The sequence below is a fragment of the Myotis brandtii genome, unplaced genomic scaffold (assembly GCF_000412655.1).
Source record: "Myotis brandtii unplaced genomic scaffold, ASM41265v1 scaffold733, whole genome shotgun sequence".
Taxonomy (NCBI): Eukaryota; Metazoa; Chordata; class Mammalia; order Chiroptera; family Vespertilionidae; genus Myotis; species Myotis brandtii.
The window spans coordinates 1,552,868-1,570,993 of NW_005370908.1; the positions used below are offsets into that span (position 1 = coordinate 1,552,868).

The window sequence follows — 18,126 nt, forward strand, 5'->3', positions numbered from 1 at the left end:
GGCACTCTTCCTTGAGGTCTCTGGGTCCACAGTCTGAGCTCAGGGTGGTCACCCAGAGCCCATTCCCCCGGACAGGTGGGGCAGGGGGGCTAGCTTGAAGAGCTGGAGGAAGATGGCAGAGTAAGAGTTGATATGAACCAGCGCCTGCTTAGCCAGACTTCCTAAGCTCCCCACCGGGCCCAGGCTGGGCCCCTTCCCCACACCAGGAGGATCCCAGCTGAGGTCCCCTCCCTGCACCCAGCGCTCTCCTCCCTGTTCTACCACTGGGGGAAAGGAACAGCTCACCTGCTCTGGACCCTGCCAACCTGGCAGGCTGAGGCACAGGCCAGGCGGTGCAGCCTAGGGTGCTGGTGGCTGCAAGCCTTCTCCCCCTCCCTGAAGCGTGGAGTGGGGTTGCAGCAGCTCACAGCCGCCCCTGGGCACCATGCATGGAGATACCGCTCTCCACTGAGCTACCGTCTGCCCAGGACCTGTGGGGGTTGGGGTGGCCTCAGGCTCCCACTGGTCCCACTGAAGCCAGACTCGGCTTGGCAGGCCACCCCCACCACCGGAGGGCTGCGCATGCCTCATGGGCCTCATCGCCCTCATGAATCCCTGTGGTCTGGCCATCCCATCCCAGGAAGTGGCCATCCTGATCGCCATGGCTCACTCCCCGGTGCAGTTGGGCCTGCCCAGCAAGCATGTAGGCAAGAGCTGGGCCTCTGAGGGGAAGGAGGAGGGATGCGGGCCAGGAAAGAAGTGGGGAATTTGGCGGTGTAAACACAGCCCCACCCCCAACTTCGTGCCGGCCCCTCGCGCTGCATTCCCAAACCCCTGGGTGCGCCTGCCCAGCACTGTGCTCTGGGCCTGGGGTGGGGATGAGGGACCTGGAGCTGCCGCCTGAAGGCAGCCCTCGCTGGCTTGGAATCGCAGTGGTTGATCAGGGAGGGATGTGGGGTGCCAAATTCCACCTCTCTCTCTCTCTTTCTTTCTTTCTCTCTCTCTCTCTCTCTCTCTCTCTCTCTCTCAGAGGGCCCCTGTGTCCCCGGTGGGCGGGCGGGGCTCAGGCCTGGCTCACCATTGTATTGCTGCCCACTCTGTTGCTGCTGAGGTGGCGGGGGCTGCTGACTTGGCCCAGGCCCCTGGCCAGCCTCCTGCACCTGGACCCCAAGCAGCAGCGGAGCTTCCAGCAGCCAAAGCAGCAGCAGTAGCCAGTACACCAAGCGCCCGGAGCCAGCTGTGGGGCGGCGGTGGCAGTGACCAGCTCCCCTCTGCCACCGGACCCGCCGGGAGTGCCCTGGCACAAAGTTCTCAGCTCCCGGCGCTGGCGGCCGGGGACTTCTTAGGTGCCTCCTCCTCCCCACCACCCATGCTTCATGAATCACAAGTTTCCGCGGAGGCGGCAGCTGCAGGACGAAGAGCGGGAGACACGGGAGCAGGCCGAGCGCAGCTCGGGCTCGGGCTTGGGCTTGACGGAGGGCACCGGGGCAGAGGAGGCCTCCCAGGCGGCAGGGGGAGCCCCTGTCTCCCGCTCTGCATCCTGCAGCCGTTGCTTCCACGGAAACTTGGGATTCATGAAGCACGGACAGCGGGGAGAGCCTGGGTGGCTCCAGTGCTCCAGGGTCGCCTCCTGCCGTCCTGGCCCTGGGCTGGCTGGCTCCCAGCGGGCAGGTGGGGCTCATGCTAAGGCAAGCGATGCTGCTGATCCCCCGCCCGCCCCCGGATTGCACATGGGAGTGGGCCCCCTGTCTCCGGTGGGCAGGCAAGGGCTCCAGTGAGGCGATCGGCACCACTTGCCTTGGCCCCAGCCCCCGCCCACCCCGGATCGCACATGGGAGTGGGCCCCCTGTCTCCGGTGGGTGGGCGAGGGCTCCGGTGAGGCAGTCACACACGGGGGCCTGGATGGCGGCTTGTGCTGTCCTACCCTGCCTGCAGTATGCAAATTAGCCGCCATCTTTGTTGGCGGATAACCGCCATCTTAGTTGGCAGTTAATTTGCATATCGCCCTGATTAGCCAATGGGAAGCGTAGCGAAGGTATGGTCAATTACCATGTTTGTCTATTATTAGATTAGATAATATTTATATACAATAAATAAATAATAAATATTTGCAATTTGATAGAGAAAATTTTGTGTTCTAAAAACAAGAAACAGCCCTGACTGGTTTGGCTCAGTGGATAGAGCCTTGGCTGTGGACTCAAGGGTCCCAGGTTCGATTCCGGTCAAGGGCATGTACCTTGGTTGCGGGCACATCCCCAGTGGGGGGCATGCAGGAGGCAGCTGATTGATGTTTCTCTCTCATCTATGTTTCTAACTCTCTCCCTCTCTCTTCCTCTCTGTAAAAAATCAATAAAATATATTTAAAAAAACAACAAGATACATTTGCCAAGTTTCCATCTTGGCTTCCCAGTTGTAAGAGAACAGTTTTTGTTTGCATCACTATGAGCCCATGAAATTGGCTCCTCACAACCACGACTAGGTCCTGGATCCTTAGAGATATTTCTTGTGGACACGAAAATTATTTTTAAATTGTTTAAACTTTTAGTCCATGAATACAAAAACAGATGAAAACATAGCTGTATTTAGTGATGAGCTAGTGGTTAAATGGGCAAATCAGACTGTACTTAATACTTTACTCATTTTTAGAGACCTTATAATTGTCAAGACACCCACGACATCCACTTTTAATGACAATTATAAACAAAATTCTCACGCCAAACTATATTTTTTCCCCCCAGAAAAATCTAAGTAATTTTCCCTTCAACTTAAACTTTTTTTAAAAGCTTTTTTTTTTTTTTTTTTCCAGCCTGGTACAGTTTCTTGTTGTTTTTTTTAAGGCCCTTCTGAATTGCAGTAGGCGCTTTTATCTAAATAAATCTGTAACAAATTTTTACAGCCAAAACCAAGTTGATGGCGTGTTCTTCAAATTTAAATGCATAGAATGATGGTCCCAAAGGGAAATTAGTGAGTGAAATGACTTCTGGCTTCCTTGGGATCTTACCCTCTGGCAGACTGCACTCTATTAATGTTCAAAGTATTCACGCCCTTTCCTCAGGGAGCGATTATCCTCCCCACCCACTGATGTCAGGCTGGGCCATGCGACTTGCTGTGGCCAATGAGAAGGGGCTGAAAAATGACTCGAGGTACTTGTGAGTGGAACTGTTAAAATCCCACTAGCGCTTCACCCTGTCTCTCTGTTCCCTCTGCTTCTTAGGCAGGCAATGTCTGAGATCAGGCTGCTCTGGCAGCCTGGGCCCTGTGGTGAAGATGTGGGGCAGAGCAGGGCGGACCTGCAGGGAATGTGTTGTTAGAGCAAGAGAACAGGACCATAACCCATTGTTGTTACAAGCCACTGAGAGTGTGGGGTGCATTTTGCCTTGACCCCACTCAGTCTCAGCTGGCTGACGCACATGTGAACAGGGGTGTGCTCTATTTAAAGGCCCCAAACCTTATTTTAAGAGAATACTCTAATTTCCAGAAACCCAAGTGCTATGAGCAGCCAGCTCCTTTGTGAAGTTTTATATTAGTAAAGTATTTTGTCTTTAAAATAAGAAAACTTATAACTCAAAGTTCTAGTTTCTGAATTTATTGGGGGAAAGAACAAGTCAATTTTCACTCCAGTCAGATTTACCAAAGACTATATACTTTTAGTACTGAGAAGGGGACTGACAGATTTTAAGGTTGTTTTGAAATTGGGAAAATTAATTAAAGCCCTCTGTACCTCTGTATTTCCTACTGCTATAAGCTAAGCAGACCCTGCCCTGTGATGGACTTTACAATGTATAAGAGACCAAATATTAGAGGTTCCTAATAACAGAAGCTCTGATCACAAAAAAATTCAAGTAAAATGGACCAAAAAATCTTAAGTGCAAAATTTTATGCTCCTTTTCTGGGGCCAAGCAGTTATTTTTGGTGTATCTTCACAATTTTCTTTTTTTATAATGTGCTAAGTATAGCACAGTTTTACTTGTGTTAATAACATAGGACTTCTTAAAACCAGAACAATCATAGACATGGGATTTCTCAGTCATTTTTATAGGTTTAAGTTTTTCAAAATCTAAAATATTGTTGGTACCAATAATATCACGGTAAAACATTTTAAATACAGGGTGGGCAAAAGTAGGTTTACAGTTGTGAGTATGTGAAACAGAGTTTATTCTAGTATTATTATTTATTAATTATTGTATTATTTTCCATTAGAACGACTGTAAACCTACTTTTTGCCTCACCCCGCATTTATCTTGAGATGGGAATAGTATTTTTAATGACTACACTCCTGTCATGAAAGTTGCAACCAAGGTAAGATGTCTAAGCTAAAGGCATTTGATATGACGGAAAAAGTTAAAGTTATACATTCTCTAGTGTAATTAAAAATGAGTAGTTGAAAAAGTGATTAGCTGAACAAAATGAGGGGAAAAGGAAATAGGCCATATTTCTATTTCTTCTCCACGCTAGCATATGTATACAAGATCAAGATCTGGTCACATGCCTGTACGGTATAAACAGTAGAGGTGCATCCAGACAGTAAGAGCTCTAAATGAAGTTTTGGAGGAAGCTTTTGTAAAACCATTTTGAATGATATTCTTATGCTACCCATGTTCTGTCTTCTGACATACGGTCAGTGGTATTACTAATTGTACACAAAAATTGTTTGCAAAACTTACTTGCCAAAAAGCAAATATCCTATTGTTACTTAGCCTGAGTTGTTTGATGAAATTTCAAAGGATCCAATTCAGTTTTGTGACAAACAAAGAAGAATAAATGCCCATATCTGGGTTTCAGCAGCACAACTACATTTTTTATTTAGGTTGCTGCTTTGGGGTCTGAGCTATAGCATTATCTATCTTTTGATACTCATGTCATTAAGAAGATATAGTCTGCTTACAATAATATATTTAAAGAAAAAATGTTAACTTAAACCCATTATTGGGAAAAATCAATGTTCAATCTCGTTATTTTGCCAAGTTGAATCAAGACTAACCAATGCTTCCCTAAATGCTATAGTAATAAAAAACCAACCAATTTCCTTTTATTCAATATATTAAATCAAATATAAAGCAAAATAAATTTTAGTGGATACTTTCTATTATAAATAAAAATAGCCCATGGTTTCTGGTTAAATTCAATGTTGTATTGTTAAAATGCAAATTATACGCTATTAAATAGGTATATGGATTTTAGTTGGACAACTATGGTTGGAACACCAAGTGGCATTACAATATACGTGCAATTACATTTTTTTAGTCTTTCAATAAATTACCTCCATGACAAAACTTTTGTAAAATCAAAGGCCCAAAGAGTTGGAATAGTGTAACATAGTGGTTAAATACACAGTCTTATGAGCTTGTAGATTTGATTCCAGCTATTAATTATTGAGACAGGAATAGCATGTGAATGTTGGTAAGTTACTTAACATTTCTAAGCCTCATGTATAAAATGAAGATAACAATATCTATTGCAAAGGTTATGGTCAGGATTAAACAAAATAATCATTACAAAATGCTTGATATAGTGCCAACTTGTTGAAATAGATGCTATCAGTAGATGCTATTACTTTTAAAGACTAATTATTTTGAAATCACATTTTTTGCAATTACTCATAATTAACTTATTTTATGGACAAAATGTCAATTCCATAGTCATTACCTTTATTGCTGAAATCATCAATTAATACAATTTCTGCTAAATATTTCCTTGGAGTCCTTTTTATGACACTGTGGACTGTTCTCATGAGGGTTGACCATCCTTCATTATGGAAAACAATGATAACGCTGGAAACGAGCAGGTTTTCATCGTAATGCCAATACTTGCACCTGCAAAAGAAAAATTTCATATTTATGTAGAGATAACATATAATGCTTGGTTCCAAACTTATGATTATGTTTTCTATTGGAATAAATATGATTGACGTAACTAATGTAAGTGAATAAAATACAACCTTTTACATTTTACAGAAACAAAAGATAGAAGAGAGAAGCTGCTATGAGATGAAATTATTCATAGACAAAGCTACTTCCTAACCAACAAACACTTTTTATGTGATAGACAAGTAATTTGTGAATTTATACTTCTTAGCTGGGATGCTTAAAATAATACTTACAGATATCAGGTTTTTTGTTGTTGTTGTTGTTTTTCCATGACTTAGAACTCAGTTTATTTTGCTTTTTAAAATTTGAGCTTCTGGTGCAAGGCATTTATTTCACTTGCTATGAATAAAACCACTATATAACTGTGTTTGAAAGCTATCCTATTCTAATATGACTAAACTATTAAGAAAAAAAATTTAAGGCTGAACTGTGGCATGTAGCAAAAATTAACATGAATGAATAAGCAAAGATCTTGTATTGTTTACAGTTATAGATTGGCTAAAGAGGATCTTTGGCTATTCAACACAGAACTATTTGAAACTGTAACAGGATTAAAGTTGCCAGAAACCTTTTTCTAATTGGAAACTCAAAACAGGCCTGATAGACTCAAAGAGCCAGCGAAGGCTCGGTGAGTTTCACAGAAGTGTGATACAGATATGCATACACACATATACTATATCTGTGTGTATATCCTTTGTATATGTATACCCACATGTTATATATATTTTGTTTGGTTACGGGGGTGGGGTGGGTGGGGGAAGAACAAGATAATAAGAACAAGACAGACTAACAAGAAGGATTTGAGACACATGTCCTTTCTGCAGGAGTTAACTTTCAGAATTAGCATTTGAAGCCTATGACCCTTTCCTTGCTAAGTGGGAGCGAAAGCTTTTCCCTCTCCCTCTCTCCCCCAAAGCTTTCCGTGAACCAGTAAATAAGCTTGATCCCAAGGTTAAATTTAAAACCATAAAAGCAATAATTCACTTTATCAGCCTGATAACCCATTCCAGCATTTAGAATAGTAATTGTTACCTAACATAGGGCCTGGTCCAAAGTACAGGGAGATAACCTTTTCTCCAGGTGATTGTTACCTTTCAAGACTGTTCTAAACTGGGTTCATAGAGGCTGACTGTCTGGTAATCCATCTGCATTTTTCCATTGAATAAGTGAGTAGTAAGTGCCTATTATGTCCATGCTCAGAGCTGGGCACTGGAGCCATAGCTTCGAGGAAGATACTCTTGGTCTGGCTCCCATGAGCCCACCACCCTACAGGGGACACAAGACATGGAGCAAATATTCCCCTGAGTGTGTTGGTGGGAAAACCCCACTTGGCCTCAAGACGTGTGGTCAGGAAGGCCTGGAGCTAGTGCTGGAGGGTGAAACCAAAAGGATGATAAAAAAAAAAAAAAAGTACTAAGACCAAAGAAGTGGGAAGGGATTCAGGAGGAAAAGATGAAAGCACAAGAATGACTTGTGTGCATGTGATTCAGAAATTATGAGAACTTTAAAATACATAGATGGAAGATTTATATCTTTAGATGGTATAATTAAACTATGAAAAATAAACATAAGGAGGAAAAAATTATAAGGAAGGCATTTGCTGTATAACAGCATATTCTTATTATGTGCCAGGCACTATTCTATTTGCTTTACTTTTATTAACTTATGTAACCTACCACCACCACTCTGAGTTTAGTGCTATCAATCTCCCATTTTACAGATGAGGGAATTGAGGCTCAGAGATAAATGACTTGCATAAGATCACACAGCTAGTAAGTCCTGAAGCCAGGAAATAAACCAAGGCTATATTGAGTTTATAAGAAATCTTGTTAAACATGAACAAGAGAAAAAGAAAAAAATACTAGCTATACCTATAAAAATATAGAAGTGGAGGAATGCAGATCTTGAAAGAAGATAAAGAGTTTCTGGAGAGACACGAACCTGGGCAGAACAAGGTACGTCTGACTTTTAGATGGGTAGGGATAATAATTCCCACCCCACCAACAAACTGTAATCCATATGGAGCCTCAGGCAACATTTTTCTGATTTTCTGTTGTGAGATGAGGACATTGGGTAGAACACAGAGTAGAGCTTGTCATATACTAAACCTTGATGTTAAGACAGTATGGAAAGAAGCACCCATGGTATTGAGGTAAAACCCCCTATTTTGCATCATTTGTCTCACTTTACTGGCATAGAATTGGTCTTCCTTCTTAGGTTCTAAGAAGAAGGAAGACCAACTGAGAATAGAATGTCACACTTAAATGAATGGGTTTTGGTACCGACTTTTGACTAATTTCGGCTCTCTGGCACCTCATTTTCCAAGAGAGCTTAAAAATCCTCTGACCTCAAGGACAGTAGTGCCTTAGCTTTGCCACAGAACTCTGGCTGCAAATACCCACACTCAGGTTAAAGGCTTGCAATGATTAAAGCTATAAAGTTATTCCTAAAGTAATTTTACAGAACATTTTCATGGTAGCTATGTGGGCCAGGTGCTTGGGATCAAAAGAAAAGAAGGGGATAAAAAATTTTCATAGTGACTTTTCTATAACTTAAAAAAGTAGATTTCAGAACAAAAAATGAAATGCCTGTGAATATTTTACTTGCTTTCTTTCTGTACCAGCTATGTTCTTTAACATCTGTAGTTTGATATAAAGCCTTGTTGTATTTGGTCTTAATTAACAAATAACATTAATTCAGCAGACTATGAAAAACAACATTTTTAGGCTGCAAGTTCCTGCAACCCATATGTACTATCATTAATCCACAGTAACGTGTGTGTGTATGTGTGTGCACGCTTGTGTATTTGTATGTTGAAGTTACTCATCTTGCCCCTTTTAAAGGTTGTATTTTACTCCCTTACTCCTGAGAGTCTCAATAAATAGTCATTTGAGATTCTCTCCCTTTAATTTTGCATTAAATTTCCCTATAATAGGGAATATTCTTTAGGGATAGGAAATAATTTCTCAAAAGTTGGGAAACACTCATTTTTTTAAAGAAACTACACATTTTTATTTTTAAGCTAGAGGCCCAGTGCACGAAATTCATGCACTTGGTGGGGGTCGTCCCTCAGCCTGGCCTGTGCCCTCTCGCAGTCCAACTGACACTGGGAGTGGGCCTAAGCTGGCAGTCAGACATCCTTAGCACTGCCGCGGGGGCAGGAGAGGCTCCAGCCACCGCTGCTGCACCTGGCTCAGGGCTTCTGGCTGAGTGGCGCTCCCCATGTGGGAACGCACTGACCACCGGGGGGCAGCTCCTGCATTGAGCGTCTGTCCCCTGGTGGTCAGTGCACATCATAGTGAACAGTCCTTCTGCTGTTCGGTCAATTTGCATATTAGTCTTTTATTATATAGAATAAATTGAGAATCTTTCCTGTGTTCATATAAAACCCCTTTACCCATTCCCATTATAAAAGGGAGTGGGAAAATACAATTTACATGAAGCAGTGCTACACCCAATGAACAAATTAGTAATATAGAATATAAAATTTAATTTGGCATTCAGAAACCAATATATATTTTCAATGAAAGGAGAATTACCACTGTTAAACCCATCATTCAAGCTCAACCGATTGAGGGGAGTGGATTTTACCCAAGTAGCAGTTCCTATGTTCTTTGACTGGAATGACACCAAGTAAGACCCTTGAAAACTTGCTATGGGAGATTTTATTCCTTACAGTTCATTACACATAGCAAAATAAAGAATCTGAGCATCAAAGAAATTTATAAATTAAACTTCCTGATCATCTGGATATGTTCCATTTTGCCAATGTATTTCCCAGAAAAGACTGTTATAATAATTCATAATATTGCCAAATAGGGAAGTATTACAACCCTTAGTCTGGATATCATCCTTTAACTATATAATTTAAAATTACATTGGCACTGTATTTTTTTTTTTTTTTTTTTTTTTGCAACCATATCATATTGCTAGCTCACAAGTCCCTGGAACTTTTCTCCCCAAATTACTATGAAGCCCAATGTTTCTCATTTTTTATTTTTTCAGTTGAACTCAGCATACAATACCATGTTTACATTTATTGTTGGTTTAGGTGCATGTCTAGCAGGTTTTGCTCTTTTGATAATTTTGTCAATTGGTGTATATAACCATCCCTGCCCATTTTTCTGTGTGTTGAAAATTGGATTAGTAAGATTGCTATCTCTGTGTCTACTGTTAATGTGAACAAATATGAGGTCAAATATAGTGCTTTAAAGCTAAGTGTAATCCTTGAGAGGCTGCTATTACTCCACTCATTAACTTCATCTAACTGCACTATCACTGACTGCATTTCTTTACCTGTCCTCAGGGATCTGAAGACTTTACTCAGATATCCTGCTGCATCGAGATGCATTAGGTATCACACGGTCTCCTGGTCCACTAGTGTAAAGCTTATGTCTTTTCTTAGATAGTCACTTAGTTTGGTTTGACTCCTTTTCATAGACCTATGCTGGAATATAGTGGCTGTTACTTCTTCTGTATGTTTAAGTGATCCTTCCTAGAATCTTAACAGTGCATCAATATCAAGTTTCCAGAACCAAACGTTCTCTTTCCCCTTTGGAAAATATAAGGCAATATTTTCCCACCTGCGGTTTCCTAAAACCTCTCCTCTTCTCCACAATACCTCTGGATTACTGACGGCACTGCCTCTCACAGTCATCTGGTAAGTTCCTCAATATCTAGTCCTATGAGAGGCTTTAAAGGTCTCAACAAATTTAATGCACTATTAGAGTACTTTCTTATTCTGTGCTCATTATACTTAAATTTAATTCCCTCTTAGCATGATGGCTATAAAACTTTCAATATGGAGATCACTCCCGCAGAGGGCTAAGAAACAAATGTATTTCACATATCTGTTTTCTCTCATGTGAAAATCATATAATGTGCTCCAATAATCTGCCTACCCTGCTTTTTCTTTACTTTACTCCAAACATCCTTTTTAAAAAATATATTTTATTGATTTTTTACAGAGAGGAAGGGAGAGGGATAGAGAGTTAGAAACATTGATCAGCTGCTTCCTGCACACCCCAAACTGGGGATGTGCCTGCAACCAAGGCACATGCCCTTGAGCGGAACCGAACCTGGGACCCTTCAGTCCGCAGGCCGACGCTCCATCCACTGAGCCAAACCGGTTAGGGCCAAACATCTTTTTTAAATAATATTTTTTATGGTTATCTTTAGAACACACCATTTGGAATGCATGTCTGGAATGTCTTCCGCTTCTCTGAAAGCTGCCCAGCACTCACAGTCCTGCCCAGGCCCCTTTCTCTAACAGTCTCCTTCAACCAAACCAAAGTTACTGAGTCTAGGAGACCGCATGTTGTCATCCCCAGTCCAGCAGGATGGACTAGCAGTGAGCCCTCGTCCAACCTGGGCCAATCAGAGGCCCTCTCCGGGGACTTTGGGCTTCTGAGACCCTAGCTGGTTTCTACTGCTCTTAAATGATATCATGAGGCAAGGGCTGGGCAGCTATTTTTATGGAGAAGCAGAGAAAGACAGAAGTAGAGATGAGAGTTCATAAACCCTCAGAGAGAAAGAGCGTATGATTTGGGTTCTCAGTTTTTCGTTTTCTGGTTCCAATCAGGTGTACTTCCTGACCTTGGGTTCTATGAGATACACCTATATCCTTTCAAGTGGTTGCTCATACCCCTTTCCTCCCCATCTCCCTTTTTAGCGAGCTGAGTAGATTTGATTCCGGCAAAAAATCCATGTCTAACATGTTACTATTGATTTTTTTTTCATTGTTTTTTAGAGAGAGTGAAAGAGAAGGTGGGAGAGGGAGAGAGAGAGAAACATCGACGTGAGAGAGACACACAGATTGGTTGCTTCTCACATGCGCCCCCACTGGTGCCAGGGATCAAGCCTGTAACCGAGGTACATGCCCTTGACCAGAATCTAACCCAAGACCCACCTTCAGTCTGTGGGCTGACGCTCTAACCACTGAGCAACTGGCGAGGAAGCTTTTCACCATTTTAAATCAATAAATTTATTTAACAAATTAAGTATTAATGAAAAGGAGAATAATAAACCTTACACTTCTCTATTGTGGCTGAAAGTAAAAAAATTGATGAACACAGAATTAATGGTTGGGTCTTGCAAAAGTTTTCCAGGTATAACACCTTTCAGGATATAACTAGGTAACTGAGAAAGTACAACTGTTTGCCATACTTGTTTTGGAGTAGACTGTGTGGTGCTGTACTTGGAAGGTAAGAAACCAGAATGGGTATGAAGGTAGGGACAAAGGTGACTTTAGCTCATCATGCCTATGATCTCTACCAGGTCCACCCTCCCAATCAGCAAAATCTAAAAAACAGCAGCAGCAGCAAACAAACAAATATAAAAAACATGCCATTTGTGCATGGTTTTAAGTCAAGTACCCCCAGTTCCAACCAGGTAGCTGCACCTAAACTTCTGGGATGGATTTCATTTTCTGAGGCAGAGAGTTGAGATCGAAAGGTTTATTTCATATTGGAGGAAAGGGGGACATTCTTAGCAGAGCAGAATGACCAGGGCCAGGAACTCTCTGGCTCATCATGGCTGGTTGCAAAGGCAAGAAACTACAAACAGAACTACAAAAACCACTGCTTTATGTGACTTATGTAACAAAGAATAACACCACTATCTGCCTAGACCACATGTGGCCTCCTGTAACCTAGGGCTCCCTGAAAAGCTTGCACCTGCATTTATTTCCATTTTCTCTACCTTCTCTGAGCTAGCCAGTTTCCTGGCACCCCCTCAGTTAGAGGGAGACAGCTGTCCAGTCATTAGTCATGACAGCTCAGCTGCCAATGATCCTCAAACACAGACACAGAGTGGCTGGCATTCCCAGCTGCAAAACAGCCAGAGGCTTCCTAAAGGCTCACACCATCCCTCAGCCACAAGGCTGGCGGTCTCTGCAGCAACTTTAAAATAATGTGCACAAACTCTGGGGCAAAAACGGAGTGTGGCTTTAGAGAACACCTCCATCTCGGCCATCCTGCCGATGCTCCTCTTCATTCAGGGTTCTGCCAAGCCAACGAGGTATGCGGCATGAGGGCGGGTCTCCATTGTGAGATACTAGAGAGATATAGGAGAGAACTTCGCAGTTAAGAGGTGCCAAGAGAGATCACGCAGGGATGACTGTATGTCCCTTTGGTGAGGACATCAGTGGCATCAGGGACCTCGGGCCAAGGAGATAGTGAGCACTGGAGTGAGTGCTCTGTGAGCACAATGGAAAGCCCACTGCAGTGAGCCCTGAAGGGACACGAAAGCCTGCCTGTGAGGAATCCATGGAGACAACATTCTCCAGCATTCGGTCCATAATCCCAGCCGACTCCCAGGACAAGTTGAGAAAGTTTGAGGGCGCTAAAATTCTAGCACACCAAAGAAATGGTGTTTTCGCTATTATTTATTGTGATATTTGCTATTATTTATTGTGATATTTTATCCCAGAGTTCTAATAGCTCTTAGAGCATCCAAGGTACCCTATGAAGCAGGTGGAACAGGCATTGGTATTATTTATTTTATACATAAGGAGACTGAGACTACATTAGGTTATATGAATGACTCAAAGCCACAGTGACAGAGGCGAGATTTAAAATTAAACCTTTGACCCCAAGGTTCTTTCCCTTAAACCACTGTTTTACTAAGAATTATTCACAAATATGGGCTTAAAGAAAACAGGAACATCCTACTCTGGAGCCCATGCATCAGGTGTAGGACCCCGTGGCGCTCTCAGCCCTGGACTGAGATGGGTTCACCTGCTCCTGCCAGGGCGCTAGGCTGCCGGTCCCGGAGCGGACGGGATGTGAAAACTTTGAGCCCAGTTGCAAGTGATGACAACCTGTACATGCACTTGGTGGATGGCATCATGTTAAACCAAGTCATGTTGGAAATAGACCCCAGACCTAATCAGCGCTTCCACCAGCACGTGAACAATGATGTGAACCTCCGCATTGAGAACTTGACCATCTTGGTCAGACACATTGAGAACTTTTACCAGGAAGTTCTCCAGCAGCGGATCATAATGAGCTTGCCAGATGTTTTGGTGATTGGCAAACACCCGCTGTCTGGTGAGTGAAAGCGCCCACCCCCTCGGCGGGCTTGGCCAGTGCCAGTGGCTCTGGGCAGCTGTTGGACACAGAGCTCTGGCTGCCAGCTTGGAGCCAGCACAGTGAAAACACGTGATCATTCCAGACACAGTATGCAGGAAATGAAGAAGATGCTGGTGCTGGTGATAGGCTGTGCTGTCCAGTGCGATAGGAAAGGGGTGTTTATTGACAAAATCCACCAGCTGGACATTGAGACCCAGGCCGGGATCCTGGCCCATATCCGGGAGGTGACCCCCCACCAGGAGAGCCTGTTTGACCTGCAGTGGTTGGAGGTCCCAGACATGGCCCTGGAGGAGGTGGAGTCCCTCTCAAGCAACATGACCTTTCACCTCAGGAGACTAGTAATTGAGCGAGACAATTGCAGGGAGCTGGTCGTGACCCTGACCCAGGAGTGGAACACCAGCAGCCACCCCAGCGAGGACACGCAGCACCTGGCCATGGAGCTGGCGGACACCAAGGCCACACTGTGCGGCGTCAGGCAGGAGCTGGAGGAGAAGACGAAGCAGCTGGCAGACACCAGGCATGAGGTGGTCCAGCTGGTGCTGGAGCTGCAGGAGGCCCGGCACAATAACATGGAGCTGGTGGCCAGCGCCCAGTCTGCTCATGCCGCCCTCCCTGAGCTGGACTCCCTGAGGGAGAAGGCGAGCCGCGTGGAGAGGCTGGAGTTGGAGGCGATGGGCCTCAGACAGAAGCAAAAAGACGTAGTAGACTTATCTGCAGCCCGCATGAAGGAGCTGGTTGAAGACAATTATACTTCAATGGACACCAAGGGCCTTCTCCAGGAGCCGCTGACTGTCGCTTGGTCCCGGGTTGATAAGCTGTATGAGCTTGAGGAGGAGAACGTGCAGCTGAAATCAAAGCTGTGCTGCCTACAATTGGCCCCGGACACAGACCAAAAACACCTTGAGGAGCTGCGGGAAGAGAACTTGGCCCTCAAGGCTGCACAGGGGCAGAGTGTGGAGGAGTCCGCCCACCTGCGCTGGGAGCTGGAGCAGCTGTCAGAGGCCTCCAGCTGCTTCCTGAAGCTGGACCAGGAGAAGCAGAGCTTCCAGGGCACCATCCAGGGTCTGCGGGACGCCTCCCTGGCCCTGCAGGAGAGCAGCCTCCAGAGCAGGGAGGTGGAGGAGAACCAGCAGCTCAGCAAGCAGGTACCCTTGGGTGGTGTCCAGAACATACGGGCATGTAAGTGGCCAGGTGGAGCGCCCAGGCGTCGGTGAGCATGCGCAGCTGGGGGACAGACAGTCCAGTGCAGCCACGGTTATGGTAGGGGGACAGGAGGCCTCCTGGAGAGGCGTCAGGAGGCAGCAGGAGGAGTCCCTGCAGCAGTGAGACCGCACACGATGGACCTCGGTGTGCCTCGCTGCCTTCATCTGCGAAATGGGGTTAACGATGCACCCACGTAGTAGGTGTGGAGAGGATGGTGAGTTAGTGCAGGCAAAGGGTCCAGCCCGTGCTAAGTGCCTCATGAAAGGAGAGCAGCGCCCTGTTAGAAAGCACCGGGTGGGGCCGAAATGCGGGCCCTGGTCACACAGTGGCAGGTCGCACTCGCAGCGTCCTGCACCCCGAGCTCCGCAGCAGGTCCAGTTCCACGCGGGGCGGGGCGGGTACAGGGAGAATCTCACCTCAAGGCCTTGGCACCGCCCATCCGGGTCCCTTCCCTTCGCTGAGCAAGGTGGGCTCCAGCCGCTGCCAGTCGCTCAAGGACTCTGGTCCGGACGCCTGGCCGTGTCGTCTGCAGAGGAGGAGGTCCCCGGTGGGTCGCCTTGGGCCTGGCTCGAGGGCGCTGTCTGCAGAGAAATGTCGCCGGCGCTGAGGCCAGCGGGCTGAGGCCATTGAGGGGAGCGGGATGGGCCACCGTGTTCCTGGTCGCCGGGCACAGGGACCCGTGGTTCAGGGCCACCTTCAAACGCGGCCGCTGTGTCGGCCCCATGTCCCTCGGTCCAGCGAGGCCTCCGTGCTCCTCAGGTCAGTCCAGCCCGGACAGAGCGCCCTCCTCCGAGCTTGCGCACTCGGTCAGCGCACGTTGACGCAGGCAGGAGCGAGCGTTGACACAGGCGGGAGTGAGCGTGACTGCCGTTTACGTAGCGACGCCTGGTTGCGCGAGGACGTGGGCTTCGGAGAGTGCGCAGTGGGAGCGTCAGGACGACCCCTCGGCCTCACACGGGAGGGGCGGCGCCCAGCGAGGGCAGTGAAGAACGCGGATCTGCCCGCTTATGGGGCGACCTGGACACTACAGTGACGGCGGGGCTCCTTTTCCCGCCTTCCCGCCAGGCGGGGCCAGTGATAACAGTGAAAATCCCAGAAGGCAGGATGGCAAACCAAAGCGGTTTGCATTTGTGAATCTCCAACATGGAGTATCTGTTCCGTATGCAACGAATCTACTTAATGCAATAAAACTTCTTGGAAGGCCCAGCAAAATCCAGTTCCATCAGGAAGTAGCCATGCCTCCCAGGATGCGAGTCTGTCATAGTCCAGCGTCATGTGGGAAATTCAAGCCCGGCCTCTCCATCTCCTCACAAACACGAAAGGGCGGTGGATAACATGGCTCCATCACCACAGGTAATGGAGAGATCTCCCTCTTCTCCAGAAAACGTTCAGAAACAAGCAGTGATGGACAGCGTTCTGAGACAGATGTCAGATGGCGGGAAATGTGGTCAATCAGGATTTCCCCATCAGTTCAGCCACATAATCACGGTTATCACTAGTCTCCAAGCTCCCAATGGCGTCAAGAGACACCGTCATCGCTGCGTCAACCAGGCAGAGCTCTCCTCCCTGCCCAGGAGCAGACACGATAGCCGTGAGCAGCACCCAGAGGACACGGAGATGGTCACTTCCGTGAGGACAGGAACCACCTGGCTGGAGCCGTGACCACGACAACAGAAGGGGCAGCAGGAGAGCTGGGAAGGGGCTTCATCTCGAAACAAGCAAGTGTCCAAAGGACAGTGTTTTTATAGGGTCATCCTAGGCCCTTCGGGCTGAGTTGGTCTGGGAATGTTTTGTTAAAACTGTACAGAGCAGTTTTATAAGTTGCCACATTTCTTTATAAAATTCTTTAAACATATAGCTATAGTCTAATACAGAACTGAGAAGACTTGTGATGACAGCTTTTACATGGATAGACAGCCTTTCACCTCAGGGTTTCATGAAGAGGAGAGGGTTTTATGCAAAGGAAAGTTCCACAATTCCTAATCGTTTTAGAAATTGAGGAAGGCACGTGTTCTATGTATTGGTTGTATCATAAAGCAAATATTTTAATGCTCTATTATCTGTTGTATTGCAAGAACCTGCTTAATAGTGAATCACATTTTGTGTATATAATAGAAAACATTCAGGTTGGTAGTCTAAAATACAGTAGTATTTTGTTAACAAATGAGAAAATGTCATTTCAATGATTCGTTTTACTAACATTTGAGAAAGATTATTGATAAAGTTTGAGAATAATCATATTGTTTAATTTCAATAGATAACGTAAGTGTAAGTTCTGTGACATGCTCTTTGAGTTTTGCCCTAATTGGTTACCAAGTGTAAATCTTCACTTCCTATTTCATTCTAAAATATTAGAATTTTCTCATTAAGTCATGTTTGACTGAATAACTGAAGTCACTCAGGAAGGTAAGTATCTCTAAATGTATTTTTTTTAATTAAAAATTCAGTGTTAGTATAAATTCTCCTTTTCAGGAAGAACAAAAATGCAAATGCAGAGTCAGATAAAATGATTTACTGAAAGTATGCTTGTTTGGGAAAAGGTTCACAAAGCCTTTAAGTGCTGCCTCTATTACTCAAACTTTAAAAGTTTACAATTTTTAAAGTCCCCAGGGTATGTGTGCAAGGACACATTTTATTATAGGGATTATGCATGTTGTCTTTCTGTTTGAACATTTGAAAGAGTTAAGTCTTATACACTCTGATTTTAAAATGTTTAAATCCTGTTAAAACTTTTATGTATCAAGATGTTTCCCTTTAATTGTAGAACTAGTTTATAAAGGATATATTTGGGTCCTTTTTAATAACTATAGCATTTTGTATTGTTACTTTTTAACATATTGAAAACATAAATAAAACAGAAAACATCGGTGGGTCCCGGAGAGAAAAAAAAAAAAGAAAAAAAAAGAAAACAGGAACATGAATTCCTTGTTTTCACTCCATACCCAGGGAATACATGGCTACTAACCGAAATGACCGCACACAGCTCT

General features: G+C 44.9%; 1 protein-coding gene and 1 pseudogene across 1 annotated transcript in view; one reads left to right on the forward strand and one right to left on the reverse strand.

Annotated features, from left to right (window-relative positions):
• The window catches only part of GALNT7 (polypeptide N-acetylgalactosaminyltransferase 7), a 137,472-nt gene that overhangs the window by 30,088 nt on the left and 89,258 nt on the right, over positions 1-18,126 (reverse strand). Inside the window, exon 3 of the mRNA XM_005882692.2 lies at positions 5,626-5,792. Coding sequence (XP_005882754.1) covers positions 5,626-5,792 — 167 coding nt within the window. The remainder of the gene's footprint in view (positions 1-5,625; positions 5,793-18,126) is intronic.
• LOC106724134 lies at positions 14,026-17,088 on the forward strand (annotated as a pseudogene).